This window comes from Anabrus simplex, chromosome 6 (assembly GCF_040414725.1).
Source record: "Anabrus simplex isolate iqAnaSimp1 chromosome 6, ASM4041472v1, whole genome shotgun sequence".
Classification (NCBI taxonomy): Eukaryota; Metazoa; Arthropoda; class Insecta; order Orthoptera; family Tettigoniidae; genus Anabrus; species Anabrus simplex.
In genome coordinates, this window is record NC_090270.1 from 205,368,122 (window position 1) to 205,392,336 (window position 24,215).

A 24,215-nucleotide genomic window follows, 5' to 3' on the forward strand; every position below is an offset into this window, starting at 1 on the left:
AGATTTAACGTTTTTCACTCATCTTGCCGCTTTAAGAATGCCTCCTGAGACCTCTTTGGACAAGTATCTAAAGAAGATCATAAGGCTTCTCCAGTCTTTTGAAATGAAAATCCAAGAGCTCACTGTCTTTGAAGAAGAAATGCAATTATATTAAGCACTCCTTTCTTAGTTACCTCTGATGACTACTCGCCGTCAATGCAGTTGGGAAAAAAAAGCATGGCGCAACAGCCCCGAAGGGCCATGCCCTACCAAGCAATCGCTGCTCAGTCCGAATGCCTGCAGATTTGAGGTGTCATGTGGTAAGCACGACGAATCCTCTCAGCCGTTATTCTGGGCTTTTTAGATCGGGTTGAAATAATAGACTTACAGAATTCTACCCTACTAAAAGACACATATTACAACACTTTGGATCTATCATGATGGTATCATTCACTTCAAGAAACATTTCGCAGGCTGCACAATAACGCAGCACAGCTCATGAGTATGTTTGGGTCCACATACTGTTGCGAGCAACTTTTCTTGGCCATGAACTGAATAAAATGCAAAGACAGATCAATGCTTGGAGATCCAATATTGAAGAATGCTCTGCGCATCATGTCAGCAAATGTTTCTGATCAACATAGGTCAGGTACAACAAGCTCTGGAGATCCTCTTCTTCACAATCACTGGATTGATTGGCTTGCATGGTAAACCACTGACTTTCTAACTCAAGGATTTTTCCTTTTTGCCAGTGATTTAACGTCACACTAACACACGGAAGGTTTCCCGGCAATGTAAGTATGGGAAGGTTAAGTACAGCCCCAGCATTTGCCTGGAATGAAAATGGGAAACTGCTGAAAATGACCTTCAGGGCTGCTGACAGTAGGATTCAAACCCACGTTCTCCCAAATGCCAGCATGAACCCAAGGTGGCCGGTTTGATCCTGCCTCAGTCTTGTGGCTAATGAAGGTGCTCAGATACATCAACCTTGAGCTGGTAAATTTACTGTACCAGCATGTGAAAGAACTCCTGTAGGACAAAATTTCAGGCACAACTCTGTCTCCAAAAAAACCATAGTAGTTTGTGAAACATAAAATAAGACAATTTATAAAATATATCTTCACAGTCAACTATTTACAAACAAACAACAATTGTTTTACTAAGTGTCTGGCAACTTTTTCATCTTAATATTTTTCACCACCTTTCACCCTAATTTACATTTCTTACTGTGTCAGCAAAATATTATTATCGAACATTCTTCCATTGATAAGGTAAGTAAAGCTGAGTGAGAAGCTTCTGGCAACTTTTTCATCTTAATATTTTTCACCACCTTTCACCCTAATTTACATTTCTTACTGTGTCAGCAAAATATTATTATCGAACATTCTTCCATTGATAAGGTAAGTAAAGCTGAGTGAGAAGCTTTTAAGTTTAAGGAACTAATCTTACAGTGACATAATTCAAATGTTATTACGTGTCAATACAATACATTTTTAACATACATTCTTCTGTTATTCTAAAGAATGAAATGAAGATATTAAACTTTAGCTTCACATTCACTTCTGTGGGATGGCCAGTGTTGTACTTGACATTCCCTGAAAAAACAAAAGAAAGAACATTTTTTAAAATGTTATATATTAGAGCTGCACAAAAGGAAAACAGGAAAAATAGCACTCCAATAAAATATTACAAGCCCAGGTGTTAAGTATTTTATTAGTATTATTCTACAGTAGCATAATTAAAATATAGTTAAGAAATGACTTACACTCAGCAAGGATAAAGTCTAAAAATGGCTAAAGTAAAATTAAAGGCCCTGGAGGAGTCAAAGCAAGGCTTCTATTATCCTTAATCTCAGCACTAAGCAGGATGTGATAGTCAGCTCTATTCATGCCCGTCTTTGTCCCCCAGGAATTAATTTGGTATTCTTGTCTCATGTACACTGAATGAGCTCCAGGGCCATGTGTGTATCTAATAGCAGAAGTCCCATTTCTAAGTTTTTTGACTTCCTGACAAGCAATTGGATGCCTTGCTATCCCGTGAGATAATTTACAGATATTGGAATATCATGAAGAAAGTGTGATGATTTCTTTAGCCATATTACATGGCTTTCTCAGTTTGGTTCATTGTCTCGCATACCAAGCAGCTGTTCTGTTGACCTCATGAAGGTGTACCCTGTTCCAATGTTCAGACCAGGACAAGGCTTGGATAAGTTGTAAATTAAATCTGGAGCCAGAGGTAGAGGCTTAACCCCTATAACACCAGCCTGGCGTATACAAGGGTGAGTAAAATAAAAGTCTTAAAAGAGTAGTACAGATTTGAAATGTCACACCATAGTTCTGTCCGTTGGTAGTTCTGTTACAAAGGCTTTAACAAATATTTTATAGGGGGCAGCACCATGCAAACAAGCAAACACCATCAAAGTACCAGTGTAGCAATGGCTGCACTACTTCAGACAGTGGTCAGTTTTTCAGTACTGAAAGTGTGAAACCTATTGAAGTTCATTGAGGATGATGATGCATGTTTGTCTCAGTAGCATCATGACATTGCTTGGCCCCATATTCCCCATGCAAACAGTTGCAACCTCCCAACACCTGCATTTTGAGCGTCTTCCATATTGACTGGACTTTGTCTGTATTGATTTCCATAAGTTTGAGCCAGTCAATAAGGCACTGGAAAGAAAAACATTCCATTCGGATGAAGATGAAAGAGGTGCACAAGTGGCTGTGCAGATAACCAAAGGATTTTTCTTCTAGAGGAATCCATGCACTCTAAAAATGCTAGAAGACTTACACTGAATGTAACAGCTGCTGCACAGAAAAATTATACTTTATATCAATCAATAAATTGAATTTTTTTAATGGTTTTCATTTGACTTGCCCTTGTATTCATAACTATAAAGAAATAAATGAATATCAGAACTGGTGATACTAGAATTTTCTATTCATTTCTTTTTGAGGTTTAATGTTACTAGCAACTCTCTGCTCTAGCAATACTATTCGAAGCTGCTGTTCAGAAAGTTTTAGGTTCAATCCCCAGCTTTGCTCGTGAGTTTAAGATTGATTTGAGTTTCTGAAATTATGTTCTCTCACCATCATTAGGACAGCCGAGGAGGAAGTCACTTAGCTCCAAGTCTGATAGTGTGTGATCCATTTGATTCCATTCAAATGAGATTTTTAATTCATTTGAATTTGATGATTGTTGTTTGGGTTGGTGGTGGTGATTATTGTTTTACAAGGAAATACAACTAAGCAACCATCCTCTATTAACACTAATCAGAGAGGGAAAAAATTGAAGGGGTCCGACACTTCGAAAAATAAAGGTAGGCCTATCAACCAAAGGAAGACAAGGGCCTCCAGTGCTGTAATACCGTCGGGGTCAGAAAAGAACAAGAGTTGACCAAGGCAGGTCGGATATTATCGATGAAAGTGAGGAGCCTGGCACAAGTAAGTGGAAGCAATGCCAGGACTCAGCTAAGGCCTCATGGTTGCCAACCCAAGCTCCCCAAGTTAAGAGCCCCTGGGGCCCCTCTTAGTTGCCTCTTACAACAGGCAGAGGATACCTTGGGTGTTATTCTACTGCCCCCACCCATGGGGGATGTTTTATGGGGTAAACTAACAAGATTATCTACAGAGTGCCTGGGAGTGATAATACCGTATTGAAAGAAGAAGGAAAGTCTTACAACCCTACACATAATGATGTTGTCAGACAGTGAAAGAGCAGGTCTGCGAAATGTAAGGCAAGAATGAGACGTTTTCAAAAGTAGTCATCTTGTTTGAGCTTGAGCCAATAAATTGTTAGGAATTATTTAAAGAGCCTCTGTGACTAATTTTTATGTTTTACAACGATACCTAGTTACCGGGCGAGTTGGCCGTGTGGTTAGTGTCGCATAGCTGTGAGCTTGCATCCAGGAGATAGTGGGTTCAAACCCCACTGTCGGCAGACCTGAAAATGGTTTTCCAGGGTTTCCCATTCTCACACCAGGCAAATGCTGGGGCTGTACCTTAATTAAGGCCACGGCTGCTTCCTTCCCACTCCTAGGCCTTTCCTATCCCATCATCTCCATAAGACCTATCTGTGTTGGTGCGACGTAAAGCAAAATATCAACAAAAAACCTAGTTCCACATATATTTTACAGTCATTCTACCACATCATAAATATCATGAAGAAAATACATGTCTACTATCTATATGAAACTTGCCAACGGGAGAAGTGCCACTTTGCCCAATCTCACATGCAATATTTTGGCCATGTCCTAACATCTGAAGGCTTAGAAAGACAACCGGAGAAGTATCGAGCTATCGAAGAAACTGAGCACCCGTGGACCAAGCGACAAGTATGTCAGTTCCTTGGCTTGTGTGGATGATATAGCAGCTTCGTGCCACACTTTGAAGAGAAGGCAATACCACTCACTGATCTTCTCCATAACAACTGCCCGTTCCGATGGACCAGCAAGGAAGAGGCAGCATTCCAAGGCATTAAAGCTGCGATGTGCAATGCTCCCGGTCTAGCCCATCCCGATCCTCAATGGAAGATGTGCCTGCAGGTGTATGCCAGCGACTCTGGCCTAGGAGCAGTGTTATTCCAAGAGAGGAGTGATGGCGGAAACGACATCATCGAGTATGCCAGCAGAAAGATATCTCCAACTGAACAACACTACTGCTCTGCCAAGAAGGAAGCCTTAGCCATGGTGTGGGCCATGGGCAAATTCAGAGGCTACTTGGAGGGAAGGAATTTCCAGCTCTACACAGATAACGCCACTCGCAAATGATTGAACTCGGTCTCTGGCTCAAAATCTAAATTGATACGATGGGCTGTGTTAATCGCAGAGTTTGTTTTGATGCATGTCACGTCCCAGGATCGACGGACATAGGAGCAGACAGTTCATCTAGGCACCCGGTGATGGAACCTGAAGCTAGGAGCACCATTGTCGACAGGGAGTTCCCACGAAAACACCAGAGTGAGCCCAAGAACCTGTCCTTATGACCATCAAGAATGAACGTGATCTGGAAGTAATTAAACAATGGCAAGAACAAGACAAGCCCTGTAGGACCATGACACAGTGGATTAGGAGACAGAACACCGATAGTCGACTTGTCCTGAGGGAATTCAAGATGTGCTACAAGAACTTCCAGGTTGACGGAAGACTCTTAATGTACAGATTGCACCTCTCCGACATTCCTGCAGTAGTGGTGATCCCTAGACAGCACACAACGGACATCCTCGAGAAGTTTCACGACAGCACAGAAGCCAGACATCCAGGAGGTGAAGAGACATATCAGTCTAAACGACGAAGATTCTACGGGGTCAACACGTGGAAAGGCATCCTGGACTATGTGAACGGGTGCTACACCTGCGCCTGCACCAGGGTGAACAACAGGAATGCAGATTCCACACAGCGAGGAAGACGGCCGCAACGCCCATGGGAGGTCATAGCCCTGGACTTGATGGGTCCTTACCCTAGAACACCAAGGGGTAAAACAGGACTCCTAGTAATCACCGACATCTTCACAAGATGGATTGAGGCCTTCCTACCAGGAGCCACGACGGGGCGCAGCACCAGCCTTCTACAAGATGAGGTGTTCAGCCACTACGGTTATCCACGGTACTTTCTGTCTGACGGCAGAGAGGCAACCCTGACCCCCGACATGGCACGTTCCGGTCAAATTGATGAAAGCACATCCAGCGATGTCGAGGAAGAGAGAAGATACAATCTATGACCAAGGCAAAGTTGATGAGTGTGATAGACTGTTGAAATTGTTTCAAGTTATAGGGGGTATACTGATGCAAGTGTAATACACTGATATAACTTGAAAGCAATATTCTTTGACCCATGGGTAAATTAAGGAATAAAAGGACTGGATCTTTAATAATACTTGAGGGGTTGCCAGGTAGAGACGAGATTAAAATTTAAAACATTTATTTAAGGAGTTAGAATTTTTTTTTTCGTGAATGATACATGAGATTTAAAATTTCTTGCAATGTATTGAAAAATAAGAAAAATTGAGAATAAATAATTTAATGATTAAATTAATTCACAGAAATAGGCATACAGTATCTATTTTTAAAATAATTAAAATTATGGGTGTACATTCAGATAGCAAGGTAAAGTAATTCTTACAATGTAGCCAAAAAATAAGCAAGTTCAAGAACTTACAAAAAAAAAAAAATAAATAAATAAATAAATAAATGAATTCATGTTAAATTAATTTATTGAAGTAAGAGTCAAATATCTATTTTTAAAATAATTAAAATTACGAACACACACTCGGATAGCAAGCTACTGTAATTCTTACAGTGTATTGAAAAATAAGCGAAGTTGGGAGCTCACATCAAAAATAATAAATGTTAAATAGATCCATTCCTTAAGAGTTAATTGTACTACTGGCCAGTAAGTTTAACTAGGTAGGCTACAGTTAATCTGGTTGAATTGAAATTTGTTTCCAGTCGCTCTACATAAGCATTTGAATCATCCCGGAAACACGGTCACACACAAAATTTAAAATGTAACAATGACAGCAAATAAAATTTTACACGCATAAATAATTTAAATGAACAGACGAGAGAATTGTTGGAAACAAAAAATAATATTCCCCAAATAAGTTACAGATTATGAAGGGAAAACAATATTAATATTCCACAATTAATTGAACAACGATACACACAATGAAGCCTACAGCTTCCCAAGCCAAACTATCATAATTCATTAACAACTGGCAAAGCCAACAAAAATATAGCATACATGGGAGATAAGATAAAATTAATGTGATGCAACAAATAAAGAAAGGAAAAAGAAAAGAAAACACAGACATTAATTAGACAGAGGAGTGTAAACAGATGAATAATTAAGGAAAGGGAGAAACAAATTTCAATTTGCTATGACCACAATATTACAATAATAATGTATAGTTGATTGAATTTATCATTTCATTTAACAAAATCTTAATAGAGGACCAAAATGCCTGTTATTAAATTTAAAATTTAGGAGACCTTGGAAGTATGGTAATGGCGCTTGAGTCAGAATATAAACCCATCCCTGAAAGGAGTAAAAGAATGATCCCATAACGAAAAATAAACTAGCACACGGCATCATTCAATTCATAACTGCGCAATAGAGACTACAAAACATGAACCGGGAAAATAGAAAGAAATCCACTAACCAAAAATTAATAATAATAATAATAATAATAATCCCAACAACATTAAGAAACAGAAAAGTTAACACTACGATAATCTCAATTAAACAAAACTAATGGAATAATTTTATTTCTTATAGGCGGATATACCAAGTTCCAGAATATCCCCATTATCAAATTACAATTAGAATGTTGAATTTTATAAAAATCTTATTACATTTTGTAAAAAATCTTGAGGATTCAAATTATGGTATTAAAATGTCAGATGCAGAAGAGATCCCAGTTTAATTTAATGAATGAACCGTTGCCAACAGGTCCATGAAAGGTAGATGTAATTTCAAATTACAGTTGCGAGGTTGACTTGATACAATCCTACTTAGATTCTTCTTCTCCAAATAATTCCCAGCAGTAGAACAGTTTTGAAATAATTAAAAGGTATCAGTACTTACATCCTTAGGTATCCAAATTTATGTAATCCAATAGCTTACATTCTTAGGTCATGTTTGAAATGAAGCACACACTCCCAGTAATTCAGAGGTCAACGTTTCACAAAATAGAATAAATAGTAACATTTCAACCACAAAAGAATTAAGGCAAAAGCCTTAATTTACATGGCTACTAGCCTGGAGTGTCAGACTCAATCATGTCTTCCACAATAGAGTACAATCTACCTCTATCTTGTATGATGGCTCGAGGACAAGTTCTGCTACCCGGAAGTAGCTGCAGAGCACAGAGCAGAAGTGAGTAATATACATGCGTGCACTTATTGATCCACATATTGAGCTAATAGAATGATCACAGCTTGAACGTAATAATTGCGCATAACAGTTTTAAATATAGAGTCATTGTTCGGTCACACAAATTAACGGCTATTCAAACAATGGATGATGAGGGTACATAAAATCTCCATACACAAATAAATATGTCCAAATAAGTAGGGTTGCTTATATGCATGTCACAGAAGAAAGAAAGACAAAGACAAATCTCCTTCTCCAAAATCTTTCCAATGAAACTAGCTCTGCATTGAGATTTTTACTGTAAGATGTTTTACACAGTAAGTAAAAGTAACATAATCTTCAAATTCTGCATTTAGAGCATTTATAAAAAGTATGTAATTTCAGTTTGATTTGGTATAAAATCTCTTAATAAAAAATACCAAAGCAAGTATTCATACTTTTCCAGAAAAATAAATATATGTAGAATTATGAGACCAGGTAAAATTATTTGTCTACTAAGGGTTAAAACATAATACTACAATACATAATTGATGCACGTACCTGCCACAGTACCAAGTGACTTTGCAACGTGAACAACGTTTGGTTGCTTTATCCCCACAGAAGGAGCAGTTTCGCTTATCCTGAGAGAGGGCTTGAAGAACATCAAGATCATAAGTGGAGCAGAAACTGCAACAGATTTAAGTTATTACGGATACATAATAGAAATTGCAATAATCAAAAACTAAAGAAATTACTAGTGAGGATTTTAAAACTATTATGGTTGCTCATAGCACATTACAATACTCGTCTAGTAATATCAGATTTTAATGTTATATAAGGCTACCGACGACAAATGTATGTCACAAAGGGAACATGGAAAATATTTGTCATGACTAGAGACGGGAATTTGCCTATTTTATTCCTGTATTCATAAACGTAGGCTTTTGAGATATAAATCCGTTTTAGGGTGTTTTTAGCTATATTTCGTTGGTTTTATTGTGCCTATAAATGCCTATTTCAGGGGTTTGTGCCTATTTGGAGTATAATTGCCTATTTGATGCCTTTTGGCTGTATTTTAAAAAGGCCGATTTTCTTCCAGTGCATTATATTGTAGCTAGAGTGCTTGACAGAATTATCTTCTCTTTTCTCAATACCTGTCTACCCCACGAACAAAAATGGGAATTCTCAGAAGTCACCAGAAACTGTTCTAGGGAAATTTCCATCAGGAGAAACAAGGAACAATTTGACCTCGAAGACTTCAACTCCTCCAACCTCCTAAGACATATGCAACAACCAGTCAATGTCGAACTACTGTATGTTGCACAACCCAAATGCCCTGTATCTGCCTTTCGATGCGAACTGTTGTACGCATACGCTTTATGTTCAGAACGTGTTGTGGTTTATTGTGAAGAAAAAGAAGTGTGTTTTTGGCAATGCCCAAAGAAAAATAGTCGAAGTCCTACTGGCTGAAGCCATAGATCACAGGGGATCCCAATTTCACTACGGATGGAAGGGTAGTCTGTCAAGCTTTCTGTAAGGAGGTAAGTTCCTTTGTTCCTTTTATCTCTTTTGTGATTGAGAACTACGATCGCATTTCATTCTAACATTTATAGGCCTATTAATCTACGTATTGTGGCAAGTTGTTTTGTTGCAATGCTGTATTAGTTGGGAACTTTCAATAATTTATTTTGCTAAAATATAAATAATCGTTAAATTACTGAACGAGGAGTTAGAACGCCGGTGGTCTCTTGTTACAAAACCCCATGGCACTATAGCCCTTGAAGGGCCTTGGCCTACCAAGCGACCGCTGCTCAGCCCGAAGGTCTGCAGATTACGAGGTGTCGTGTGGTCAGCATGACGAATCTTCTCGGCCGTTACTCTTGGCTTTCTAGACTGGGGCCGCTATCTCACTGTCAGATAGCTCCTCAATTCTAATCACATAGGCTGAGTGGACCTCGAACCAGCCCTCAGGTCCAGGTAAAAATCCCTGACTTGGCCGGGAATCAAACCTGGGGCCTCCAGGTAAGAGACAGGCACACTGCCCCTACACCACAGGGCCAGCTCGCTTGTCACAGAATGGATGAAAATTAAATCGGTATTTTGTACTGTGATTCATTTCCTGTGAAAATAGAGATTTACAACTGAATTGCAATTTTTAAAACTGCCTTTAAAAAATAATTAATTCTATTACACGCTAACCCTTCGCGAAACACAGGTTGCAGATCCAATGTAGCCCGGCTAGGACAATACCACAGCGTGTTTTACAAGGTTGCCAAGACTATCTTTACAAAACCAGGCCAGTGAAAAGACCGTTGGTCTGGATTTTTGAGGTCCGGTTATTAACCGTTGTGCTTGGGGGGGAGGGATGGAGGGGGAAGCAAAGAAAGTCTGAGGAGTGTAAGCTCCCAGGTTAGCGCCGCAAGGTCACCAACAAGCCTCTAGCATCCCCTCTAGAGTTATACTAAACTGTGACAAAAATCGCATGCCACGACAATTTCAAATTACGTGGTTTTTAATTTTCAGCCGAGCTGAGTGGCTCAGATGGTTGAGGCACTGGCCTTCTGACCCCAACTTGGCAGGTTCGATCCTCGCTCAGTCCGGTGGTATTTGAAGATGCTCAAATACGTCAGCCTCGTGTCGATAGATTTACTGGCACATAAAAACCTCCTGCAGGACCAAATTTTGGCACCGTAAAAGTACTTGGTGGGACGCAAAGCAAGTAACATTATTTATTTAATTTTCAATTAGGGTGGCGGCCTTGTGGGCACACATGATGCAGGATCTATTCTAGACAACAGAAAATAGTCTTCATGCCAGCTGACCTGACTGACCAAAGCCGGCGAATAGCAACAAATAAAATGTTCACAAATCTGAGATTTATAGTGCCTCCATTTTCATTCTTCTATATAAGTAAAAATACTGCTAGAGGCAGCTTGGTGGGACCTTGACAAGCATGAAGGACGGATCTCTCCGCTACGCTACTCCAGTATCGTTTCACATCTTTTTTATTATATTTTTCACCCGGTGAATTCAACACGATACTGCCAAATTATAACTGAAAATCCTTGAGAACATATTTCCATGTAAATTACGAATTTCCTTGTTTCTACTTTAAAGTTTTTTACTTCTAGAAACATCATCTCTAATAGCTTCTTTTTATGAAACAAATGCATGGTATATACTAAGCATTATTGCCAATTATCCCAACTGTAGAAATTTAAGATATAGGGACAGTGTAATTTATGTCAATTTTATTACTTTTCAGATTAAATGTGAGAAAAATACCAAATAGATCAATGTAGAAATACTGCAATGCATCTGATAAGAGTACAGAAATCTGTATCAACGCAGCCTTTCTAACAGTCCACTTTGGGCAGCGATCAACAACCATTTTCTTCAGACCAATGCACTGTAATGTTGGAAGCTAATATGCCCCTGCATAAACAGGAGCATCTTCAAATTTCAACAAGCTGCCGGGAGCAATCACCAAGTTGGAGAAGTGTGGCATGCCCCTGGTGGGGTCATTTAGGGTTGTGGAAGAAGTCAGGGGAAGTTCTGACCGAACCTCTTGGAAGGCAGCCGCTGTCAGCAAAATAAAACCTGATGAAGTGACTTTATTGAAGTTTTGTCCAATCACTTCTTGTGATGTTGAGAGATCTTTCTCTCAGTACAAAAACATTATGCATGACAGGAGAATAAGATTGTTACCAGAAAACATTGAAACGTTGCTTGTAATTTCCTTTTATAGTAATTGCGTGTGTTATTAGATTATAAGTAATTTTTCATGCCTATTCTGTTGCCTATTTTACACATTAGTGCCTGTTTAAATGCCTATTTTGGATAATTTAGGAGCCTATATGCCTGCCTATTTTAACTGTTTTTAGTGCCTATAATTCTCGTCTCTAGTCATGACTATAAGGAGTTCATGGTCCATATAGTAGTTAATTCCAAACAAAATTAAAGATGAGAATATATTTAATACATAGAGTACATTTGTGCACATGTGGCAGTATTGGTTCTTTATTGTGATTTAAGCTCAACTCAGCCACCATTCTCTCTTTAATTAGAGGAAGCGATGGAAGAGGTCCAACACTTCAAAAAATTAAGGTATCAGCGAAAGAAAGAGAGGAGTCCCAAAGGATCTGCAAATGAAAGAGTTCCTAGACCTCGCAAAACTAATATCATCGAGGTTGGAAGAGAAGAAGAGTTGGCTGGGGAAGGCCAGATAGGAAAGATAAAGGTAGGAGACTGGCACAAGTAGAAAAATGCCAGGCTTAACTACAGGCTCCATGGTCACCAATCCACTTTCTCAAGCCAAGAGCCCATTTTATTTGCCTCTTATGACAGGCAGGGGATACTGTGGATTCTATCCCTCCCATCCACTCTCAAGCATGCAAAGAAACAAGAACATGCTATTTTGGACACCAAATTCATAGAGAAAAAGGATACATTTGTGAATTGGATAAAATGTGGGAAAAGGGAGCATGAGAAAGAAAATAAAAAAGACAAAGACAACCTTTACATCATTATACATTGTCATCTTCACATAGGTGAACACTCTCCCCATCAATCCCAAAGTAACATCTGCTTCCCAGCATCATCAGTATGACAGGCATCAACAATCATGGACCATCTTGACCGATATTCAATCTTTGTGTGGAAAGTATAGGATATAAAAGCCATTTTAACACAGGGAAACAGGAGGGGCAAAAAGATAAAGGTGAGTACAGATGGTAAGAAATTAGAAACATTAGGACAAGCACAGAAGGAAAAAAAAAAAAGCCACCTAGCAAGTTGGCTATGTGTGGTATGGGCCATGTAGCTATGACAAGCACAGAAGGAAAAAAAAAAAAAAAAGCCACCTAGCAAGTTGGCTATGTGTGGTATGGGCCATGTAGCTATAAGCTTGCATTCGGAGAGACAGTGAGTTCAAACCTCACCATAGGAGACCTGAAGGTGGTATTCCATGGTTTACTGTCAGATAAATGCTTGGCTTGTGTCTTAATTAAGGTGAAGGATGCCTGATGATCTGGTGAAGGTAATGTGAATGATTCGTTCATGATGTGATGGGGAGTGGGTCCTGAGAAACATTCTCATCTCCTGGATTACTAAATCAGCAGCATCCCTCAATTAAATTCACCACTATATACAGGTGGATATACATATTGTTGCTTGTTGTTTTAAGGGGCCTAACATCGAAGGTCATCCCCGGCTATTTAAACTGTACATCTTCTCTATAGCCATCTATGCCAACGAACTTGAACTTGTAAACTCCCAAAGAATTTCGTCTTTTACAGGCTCTACCATCAATTTGTTAGCTCACTCTCACGGACTAAAGACAAACTGAGAGCTGAGGAAATTTCATTTTTGTTATTGGTAAACCATTTTCTGAGGATTGTTTGTTTTAATGTACTGAAGTTGTCTATATTTCAGTTAGTTCCTCCTCTATTGTAATCTATCTATCAGATGCTTGCAAATATGTTCGCTAGCCTATCAAACCTGGGGGTGTGTACAGGAATCCAGCCTAGTTGCAAAGTGTAGTTACAATTTAATCTGGAAGCTTCCCCCACGGAACTATAAAATCAGGGCACTTTAGGGCCGTCTTGTCTGAATTGCTCCAGTGCTCAAGAGTACGACCTGATGAAGGCCTAGGAGGCAGGGGCACGGCCTGCTTGAAGAACATCCAGTGATACATGGTAATGGCAGAATTTACCTAACATGTGATAGTACCTGCAGGTAGTTTGGGCGGAAGGTTTCAGCTATTTTCTTTTAATCTAATTTTGTAAACTGGTGGTTTAAATGTAGGATTTTCAGCAAAGTCTGAGGACTCTGTTTCTATTCCCTACTGGGAAATATGTAATGTAAGGGAACGCAGAGTGGTGACCCTGCCATTTCCCATTCAACCTTGCAATTAGGTGACTAAAGGATTTCAACCTCTAAATTTTGTAAATCCTGCCTTGGCTTTAAATATTCCTCCTTTAGTCAACCCCTTGTAGTATGGGATTAGCCTCTGTATCTTTGAGCCATAAGCCCACTTAAGGTTTTAGTAATTTCTATAAGGAGTGTTGGAGTTTTGCCTCCTTGCCTTTTGTTAATGGCCAGTTATGTGCAACCTTTTCTTTTACTCTTAAAGCCATGTAGTATGGATAATTGTGCCCATGTTTGTCCTGTATTATTCATAAAGTAACTGTTCTTCATTTTAGTTCCCTTTTGGAACAGTGTCTACTATTATTGTTGAACAATAATGAAAACTTTGAAGTGGGGTCACCCTATGAGTTGCCTATGGAGTGCGTCATGCGAAACTGATTGCCTCTTCGAGGCTAGACTCTTCCATTTTGGAGCTCATACTCCTGTGCAGTGTACCTGCTTGGAGCAAATCTTTTTCTTGTAAAATATTGTACCTGTCTGGAGCAATAATGCTCTTCTCCATGTAATTTAATGACTTGGTAATTATCACAAGTTTTTTAATCTGATTTCAGGACTTCTAAGTCCCCGATATTGTTAGAACTGACAAGCTCATTATTAACCTGTTCTATTGTTTTGTTATTCATTCAGATTTTCTATCTCTAAATTTTAAGAAATAAAATTTCCCATTTTTTAAATGTTAAATGCTGCTCTAAGTAATTCCTTGTCCAGCCATTCAACCCAAGTGCTTCCTAGTCCTCTGTGACACGGAAACCCTGGAACAAGTGGTAGCACAGCATGGTTGAATGGGCCTGGACAAAGCCCCTTTCAACTATATTTCCTAAATTTAGTATTCAAACATTAGAAATTTTTCAGTTTTCCAAATTTTCTAAATTATGTAGCCCTTCCTTTCATCATGTCTGGCACCAGAGATGTTCTTGCTCCTTGATATTTACACAAGAAAGAGCTTATTATTTTATGAACTAGCATTTAGAAAGGCTCAGTCTGGTGGCACGATTGCGACGGATGCATCAAGATTAAAGAATTCTTTAGATCTACCTATGTTTATGGAGAGAAGGAAGTTGGTGAGTCTTTATCCACAATCACCATCAACATTGCCGACCTTGCATCTGTCGTTAGTTTTTTTGAAGCAGGTGAACCTTCCGGTAACCAACTTAAATGTGTTCAGGCTAGGTTGTTTCACTTCTATAATAGAGTGGGGGATCTGTTGTCTCTTAAGCTGAGCGAAGAACATTGTAGTATGGCTAACTCCTTGTGCCAGCATATTTCTGAGCTGTCTAGTAAAGTGAACCAATTTTGTTGTCTGGGTTTGTTAGTGGGAAGAGTGATTAAGTTGCCCCATTAACTATGAATATGGAAGAGGATCCTAATAAGTCTTCCGATAGTGGGGAATTGGTTGAACAACAGCAGGTGTCTGCCCCATCTGAACAGCTTTCGTAGCAACTCACCCTCTGACTGCCTCATCAGTATTATTCCCAGGCTTCAGCAACTTGCCACATCCTTTAACCATGTTGCTTAAAGGGATTTCAAGATTTCCTGTCAACTCCACTAACAACGTCATTTCTTTTTTAAGATTTCTTATAGAATTCCAAGATCACACTTTGGTATTTACTCCTTCACATTCTCAAATCTCACAACTAATCTATCCCTACACCATTGGTGTCTTGTCAGACAAGATAGTCAAAGCCATATCAGAAAGGTGTTCCATTGAAACATTTCATGCACACTTGCTGGCTAACTGTATCCCTTTAGAGCCTTGTCATCATTAATTTGGAAATACTATTTCACAGTTCAGAGGCTAGCTGAAAATCTAGCTAATTTTATTCAGGATATCAAATTCTAAACTCGGGTATTTGCCTTACATTATTCTGAAGGTCAAATAGTACATACCACAATCCAAGGGATTTCTCCATCTTATCGCTCATATTTGAGTTGTGGTTCCCATCCTCAAACATTTAGGGAACTTGAGGCCATGTCAGTTTCTGCAGAGGGACTGAAATATGCTGACACACTAATAGTTGCACGTGATCCATCACCTTCTTCTAATATTACTCGGCCACCCCCACGTAGAACTTTCACTCCCTGTAAATGTTATGCTTGTGGGATCTGTGGACCACTTAAGGAATAAGTGCCTCCTATTAACTGCCAAAGGTTCTAAAGATAGATCTTCTGCCTCTTCAGGTTGTTTTTAGTGTGGTTCATTCATGCACTTGGCAAAGAATTGTAATTCCTCAAATACTACACCTTCTTGTTCTACCTCAGGAAATAACAGTAACAGGATTTGACTAGAGTGCCTGGCTGAGTCCTCTTCCCAGTTTGTGTCTCCAGGCTCAGCCCAGTTTAATTCCGATTACACCATTTCAGGTATTGAGAAACTAAGTCCGTCTAAAGCGTTCTTTGAAGGTCCTAGAGAATGCTTGAAAAATGCTTCTGATGCTCCATGGTTTGTGCCATTCCTCAAAATTGAAAAAAACAATGAACCTCCTCAGCTGAGTGGCTCAAACGGTTGAGGTACTGGCCTTCTGACCCCCAACTTAGCAGGTTCGATCCTGGCTCAGTCCGGTGGTATTTGAAGATGCTCAAATATGTCAGTCTCATTTCTGTAGATTTACTGGCACACAAAAGAACTCTTGTGGGGCAAAATTCCAGCACCTCGGTGTCTTGAAAAACCGTTAAAGTAGTTAGTGGGATGTAAAGCAAATACCATTATTATTAGCAATAAACCTGTCACTGACCTCTAGATTATGGAAGTATAGCATCCATTATAGCAGAAGAGTGGTATTCTAATTTAAAGTACTGTTGTAAATATCCTGAATATGTTTCCTTCAGTGTACAATGTGTTTCGGCCAACTCTTCCCCTTTAGACACTTTAGGATTCATCCATGGAAAAATTCATATTTCTAAGTTTACCTGGAAATTTAAGTTCTTTGTTGCTAAAAATTTGTCATGCCCTGTGATATTAGGGGCAGATTTTATGTCTCATTCAGGTCTTGTGTTTGATCTTCACAGGAAATCATGTACTTTCAAGTTTGATAGTAATTTCCATATTCCCATTTTGCTGTGTAATTCTGCATCATGTTTGCGTGTTTTTCCTCCTCAGAGTGAGATGACGTTAAACCTTAGGCATCTACCTGAGGATCAGGCTGTCAGCATTCGTAAATTATGTCAGTCATTTTCCGACATATTTGCGGAAGATCTAGGTGTGACTGACTAGATCGTATATAAGATACAAGTCACGGATTTGATCCCCATAAGATTTCCTCCTTACAGGTTGTTGGAATGATGTATGGACCACTACTTCAAAAGGATCTGTTACAAGAGAATTATTTTTCCCTGAAATCCAGCATCGACTCCAGTGTAAAAATCTTATACTGAACATTGTGCTTACTCAGTACCTATCAGGCCATGGTAAATTTAAGTCATACTTCGAGCCATTTGCGATTAAGACAGCAGATGGTTACTCTTGCTTTTGTGGATCATCTCAAACTGTGCATCGTCTTCTATTTGACTGTCCTGTTTTTGGAAGAGCAAGATTTATTCTAGATTGCCATTAAAACTTGTGCAATAATGAATTGGCTTAACCTCTGTACTCTATCTTTCAAAGACAGTGGTGTTATTCTCACTTTCACACAGTCATTAATCAAATTTTCAGTAAGCTTTCATGACAATACTCTATGTGTGTAAATAATGTATATATTGATTTGGAAATTGATGGGAAATTCAATAATAATAATAATAATAATAATGATAATAATATAGGTTGTTACCTCCTAAGATGAAGTCCCTCAAGAAAATTATTGATAAGATGTTGAACGATGGTATCATTTGCCTCTCTACTTTGGCATATTCATTGCCTATTTTTCTGGTGCCAAAACCACAAGGCGGCTTCAGGCCAGTAGTTGATTACAGGGCGTTGAACCATAAGTAAGTTCTCAGTCAGTACCTCTTCCTGACTTTCATTCATGCCTTTTCTGGTTTTGTAATGCTAAATTCTTCACCATATTAGATCTCAACCAAGCCTATAATCAGATACCCCTTGCCGAAGAATCAAAACATCTGACGGCTTTTGCTACCATCTGGAATCTGTACGAATACAACCGTGAGCCCTTCAGGCTCGCCATGGGAGTGGCAATTCTCACTAGATTGCTAGATAGGGTCTCCTCTGACATTAAATTAGAATATCTGTACCATTAGTATTTAGATGATGTTGCTATATTCTCAGAGACTTTTGAAGAACATCTAGCTCATCTAGAGGAAGCACTCAAACACCTTTGTAAAGCAGGTTTGATGGTTAAGTTGTCAAAAGTATCCTTTGTTAAACCATCATTGTCTTTCTTGGGGCATATAGGTTCCCCTGATGGGGTTTCGGTAGATCAATCTAAAACTCAGGCTATCCGTAATTTCAAGCCTCTGAACTCGGAAGGCGGCCCATCACCTATGCATCTTGTATTATCCGCACACTTTATCTTGGTGCATTTGTGTACGGGGGTGAGGAGTAAGGAAGGAGCTGTCCCGGTATCGATAGTGCTGCCTGGTGCTGCCAACTGAATGAAAATGAAATCTGAATTGAATCAAGAATATGATCGATTGATATGAAATTTCTAAACCGTTATCATCTTAAGCCAACAACTATGTCACATACACATTATATAATATTATAAAACATTTCTCGATGGGAATCTTGTTCCTAGCATGAATTCTATACTTTGGCTTTGTTGTGTAAACAACAACAGTACTAGTACGTAAAGTGTACGCCAGATGTTGCACAACGATGCTTAAGCGATTCATAGTTTGTGTTTCAAAGGTTGCCAGTACAAATCTCGAAGATCGCCGAGGTCGACCGATTCAGCACTAGGGTGTAAATGCACCAAGATAAAGTGTGCGGATAATACCTTGTCACCTCAAGAGGCGTAATATTTCATATATGAACTAGAGGGACTCGCTGCGCTTTTGCCTTGGAAAAATTCCTTCTTTATCTCAAGCATGTCAAGTTCGAACTAGAGACCGATAATCAGCCTCTAAGTTGGGTGCTTGCTAGGCCCCGTCCTACCGGGCAAATTGCTCGCTGGGCATTTAGAATTTCTGCATTCCAATTTGAGGTGCGGCACATTCTGTGACCTAAGAATGTGGTCGCAGATGGGTTAAGTAGGATGTTTTCTAGCGATTCCATAAGTTTTTCTGATTTTGAGGAAGGTCCTCTGCCTTCTCTCCCCACATCTTCTGGTGTAAGTGCCATCCTTACTGATGCCCCTATGTTATACCATGATATTGCTAAATACCAGCGTGAATATCCGGTGTTGGCTCCCATCATTGAAACCCTTTCTTCTGGGGAACATGTCATCCCTTATGTACTGAGGAATAGGGTCCTGTGTTGTCCATCAAGGCATGACCAAAAGATGAAAATTGTTCTTCCACCTATTCTAGTACCTAAGATCTTCAAATATTACCATGAGACCCCATTGAGGGAGCATCTGGGCATTTTCAAAACCAGACAGAAAATAAGAGAGCTGTTCATCTGGAAGGCCATGGATGGCAAAATTAAAGAACTGGTTAAGGCATGTAAAACTTGTCTGATTAGCAAGCCCACATTATCTACCACAGTAGGCCTGTTGTCAATGCACCAAGCTTCTTGCTCCATAGAGTGATTGTACATTGATTATGTGGGACCCTTCTCATAATCAAAAGGGAATGGCAATAAATTCACTCCTGTGTGTGGATGGTTTTACCTGATTTTCATGGCTGTTTCCTACTAGGCTTGCTACTGCACAAACTACCATTTCTTGCCTTAATTCTATATTTTCATCATTTTAACCACGTCAGTATATTGTTTATGATAACAAGTTCCCACAAGTTCTCGACAATTTCTCTTTATGTTCAAGTCGTCCCAAACAATCCATCATCAAATTTGTGGTCTATTAATGAGCTCTTACCAGAGACAATAGATCCAGAGAATATTCAGGATCTATGAAGGGAAGTTAGGAAAATTCTTAAAGCCTCTCTGCAAGAGTAAAAATGAGGTAAGACCGTGGACAAAAACCCATCAATTTAAACGTTGGAGCAGGTCATAGTTAAAAATTTTGCTCCTGCGGGCAAGCTTGCCCCCAGATTTCATAGACCTTATGTTATTTTGGATTTTCTACTCCTGAACCCTTCTAGTGAGTAATCCGGAGATTGAAAGGATTTTTCGTGTTCACCTGTCTCAAGTATACAGTCTGGTGAAGGCCTTTCTCATTGCTTCTTAAATACCACCAAGTGATTAAATTACTGAATTAATTATATTTCATTCCTTAGGGTATTATATAAGTTTAAATATTACAGGAAGCAAAGATAAGGAGGACTTCTGCTCCTTTTGTCCATCAGAAATTCTGTATGTAAACATGTACTTTCTCATATGATCAAGTTCTACCCTTAATTTTAACTATTGTTTTCTTGTAAATATTAATTTGTAAAAACTTTCCCTTCTCTGATTTCAATGTATTCTTCCATAAACCACCTCTGCCTCCAAACTTGATCAGAAACTCCGTGTTGCCCCTCCTCCAAAGTCACCAGCCTTGATCTATACTACATGTAGCACCTTTGTACGACAGTTACTTTTGCCACAAAATTTGCATGTTACAATGTCCAACATGACACCTGAGGCCATGTGAAATCGACCTGGGAGAGATGCTGGTGCGGGGTTTGGGCCCGTCTCATTTCGACCAAGACTCCAGAAACTACCTCCTTTCGGTCTGTCATCGTGTTAAGATGCTGGGATGCAGTACTCAGCCTCCCACTCTATCCATGGTGGGACCTTAATCTTTGGTCTTGGCCTCGCATCACCTCGGCTTCAGGCCTTACTGTATTGGGAGGGTAACCAAGGGGTCCGAGCGTCCCATTCACACGTCGGCAATGGCGGCCGCTCCTGCCGTCAACCCTGGGCATTAGAGCCCGGACTTGGACTACTTTGATGGTGTTATAAAAACAAATCTTCAAGAAACCGAAACTAATAAACAAGAATGGACTCTTAAACAAGATATACTCCAGGTTACCAATGTATTTCTCAAAATGAATGTGCTATGTACTTCAAGATTTCAAAACTGCTCACCCCACTGTAAAACCTTAGGGGCTGGACGTCTGTACCATGGGTACACCTTCCCCGGCTATTTAAACTGTGCACCTTCTCTACGGCCATCTATGCCAAAGGACTTGAACTTGTAAATTCCCAAAGAATTTTATCTTGTACAGTTAGATGGCTCTACTGTCGATTTGTTAGCTCACTCTCATGGACTAAAAACAAACTGAGAGCTAAGGAAATTCATTTTTGTTATTGGTGAACCTTTTTTTGAGGATTGTTTTTTAATGTACTGAAGTTGTCAATACTTCAGCTGTTTCCTCCTCTATTGTAATCTACCTATCAGATGCTTGTAAATATGTTCTCTAGCCTATCAAACCCAGGGATGTGTATAGGAATCCAACCTATCAGCAAAGTATAGTTACAATTTAAACTGGAAGCTTCCCCTACAGAACTATAAAGGCAGGGCACTCTAGGGCCGTCTTGTCTGAATTGCTCCAGTGCTCAAGAGTACGACCTGATGAAGGTCTAGGAGGCAGGAGCACGGCCTGCTTGAAGAACATCCAGTGATACATGGTAATGGTAGAATTTATCTAAACATGTGATGGCACCTGCAGGTAGTTTGAGGGGAAGGTTTCAGCTATTTTCTTTAAATGTAATTTTGTAAACTGGTGGTTGCAATGTAGGATTTTTGACGAAGTCTGAAGACTCTGTTTCTAATCCCAACTGGGAAATATATAATGTAAGGGAACGAAGAGTGGTGACCCTCTGCCATTTCCCATTCAACCTTGCAATTGGGTGACTAAAGGTTTTCAACCTCTAAATTTTGTAAATCTTGTCTTGGCTTTAAATGTGCCTCTTTTAGTCGCCCCTTTGTAGTATTGGATTAGCCTCTGTACCTTTGGGCCATTAAGCCCACTTAGGTTTTTAGTAATTTCTATAAGGAGTATTGGTGTTTTGCCTCCTTGCCGTTTGTTGATGGCTGGTTATGTGCAACCTTTTCTTTAACTCGTAAAGCCATGTAGTACTGTATGGGTAATTAAGCCCATGTTTATCCCATATTATTCATAAGGTTGCCTGCTGTCATTTCTTGATGGATACAGCACTTTTGCATCCATCCCTTGGCACAGGCCAGAGTAAAGTGTGGCTTCCACCGAAGTCCCAGTCAACATCCATGGCTGTGACAATATGGAAGTTGCTGGGGTATGGGTAGTGCTGAGTAATGACATTCAGAGCATGACTAGTGCATCTGAGTGTTATGAAAGGTGCTGCTCATAGGGTCAGTCGTGCTGCAATAGTACTTTCTGACCGAGTGAGGAAAGCAATGGCAAACTACCTCACTCCTCATCTTGCCTAGTGTGCCTCATTTTGGTGCTGCCATTGGTTTTTGGGGTTTCCTTATAACCGCATAACCTTTGGTGGTGCTATTTGAGGATCCAACCAGCCTCTGGGCTGATGACCTAACAGACAGACATTCATAAGGTAACTGTTCTTCATTTTAGTTCCCTTTGGTAACAGTGACCACTATTATTGTTGAGCAATGATGAAAATTTTGATGTGGGGTCACCTCATATGTTGCCTAGTGCAATTTTAAGTGCATCATACAAAACTGATTGCCTCTTCAAGGCTAAACTTTTGTATTTTGGAGCTCGGACTCCTGTGTAGTGTACCTGCTCGAAGCAAATCTTGCTCTTGTAAAATATTGTACCTGTCCAGAGCAATAATGCTCTTCTCCATGTAATTTAACGACTTGATAATTATCTGAAGTTTTGTACCTGATTTCAGGACTTCTAAGTTCCAGACATTGTTATAGCTGATGAGCTCATTATTAACCTGTTCTATTGTTTTGTTATTCAATAAATTTTTTCTATCTCTTAATTTTAATAAATAAAATTTCCAAATTTGTTATGTTAAATGCTGCACTAAGTAATTCCTTGTCGAGCCATTCAACCCAGGTGCTTCCTTTTCCTCTGTGAGCCACAGAAACACTGGAATAATAATAATAAAATGAAGGTAACTGAGGAATGCAGAGTAAGTGTGGTAATAAATTCTGTTATTATTGTATAGGATGGTTATGATCTTTTTCTGAAACATATGCTTTTGAAATATGTGATTTAATGAGAATGTTGAAGTTTAAATTAATGGTAAAAAGTACGGTAATTTGTTAATATTGGACCAATTGATTGTTATAAGCTTACCTCTTGGCCACTTGCATGAGCTCTTTTTCATCAGCATTGTAAATTATTTCTGCTTGGTTCTTTGCAATTATTTCCCATTCTTCCTTCTTTCTGTTAAGGAGTGAATTTCTAATCTATAACAAAAAAATTTGTTCCAGTAATAATGAACATAATACATGAAGGGAATATGAAACAAAGTTCAATAGCATTCACAACAACAGTTTACTCTTTCAGCCCTAACAAATGCACCTTCATTAGCAAATTTGTTCAGTGACCACCTGTTTGCTTCCAAGCCCCATGCACAGCAGGGTTTGGTGAAATGTAATTTCAGTAACACATCTAGTAGTCCCTGGTTTATTTCAATAATGAGCTACTCCACTGTACTATATCAGTTAACCCTTGTGAAGCCAAGGTTCACCTTTCACATCAATGGCATGTGGTGTTTTGCAGTTTCCACATCTGTTAGTTGCAGAGTTGTCATTTGTCCATTTATAATTGTAACCCCTAAATAAGGAAGGTTACAAGTAACAGGAATAAAAATAATATTAATGTTTGCTACCGTTGTGCATTCACATAGTTGCACACTAACACGAGACATGACAATATGTACGAAATTAAAACTATAAGCACATTAAGCACAGAAAATAATAACAGGATAACCAACATGACGGCTAACAAAGGATAACAGGGAAGCGGCTGGGAACCATATCCAGGCGGTGGAAGGTATTGGCAATGCTGAAGAAGCGAAGTCAAATGTAATCCTAAACTTCACTTAACAAATTTAGATAAAAATTAAAACGTAAATAAATAACAAAATACACCATTAACATTTAAAAACAGAATTCCAGCAGTAATTACAATTTACCCCAAGGGTAGCATTTAGTTATCTAATCTTATACCGGAACATCGCACACAATGTTCCACTGTTCGTGCCAACACTTTTAAAACACATGAAACATTCGGAAAGAAAGAAAAGGAAGGTAACGTTACACAATTATGAAGATGTACATGTAAGAAAGAGAGCAACGTTTAAAATATAATCTTGGTGCAGAGCACCTTCAGTAGGTAGCCCCGTCAAAAGCACTTCTGAGAAAGGGTGCCCGTCCAAAAGGTGAATACTCCAAGATGAAGCGGAATTAATGAGACAGCCCCAGGGTGAAATTTACATATTATGATTACATCGAAAGGCGTCGAATATCTAATTTACAAAACTCAACAAAAGGGAATTGTCTCT

At 39.2% G+C, this 24,215-nt stretch overlaps 1 protein-coding gene across 1 annotated transcript in view; it reads right to left on the reverse strand.

Moving 5' to 3' along the window:
- Window positions 1–1,516: 1,516 nt before the first annotated feature.
- Zmynd10 (zinc finger MYND-type containing 10) overlaps window positions 1,517–24,215 on the reverse strand; it is a 97,897-nt gene continuing 75,198 nt past the window's right edge. Inside the window, exons 8-10 of the mRNA XM_068228262.1 lie at window positions 23,003–23,115; window positions 8,390–8,515; window positions 1,517–1,574 (exon numbers count right to left, since the gene is read on the reverse strand). Of these exons, the coding sequence (XP_068084363.1) occupies window positions 1,517–1,574; window positions 8,390–8,515; window positions 23,003–23,115 (297 nt within the window). The remainder of the gene's footprint in view (window positions 1,575–8,389; window positions 8,516–23,002; window positions 23,116–24,215) is intronic.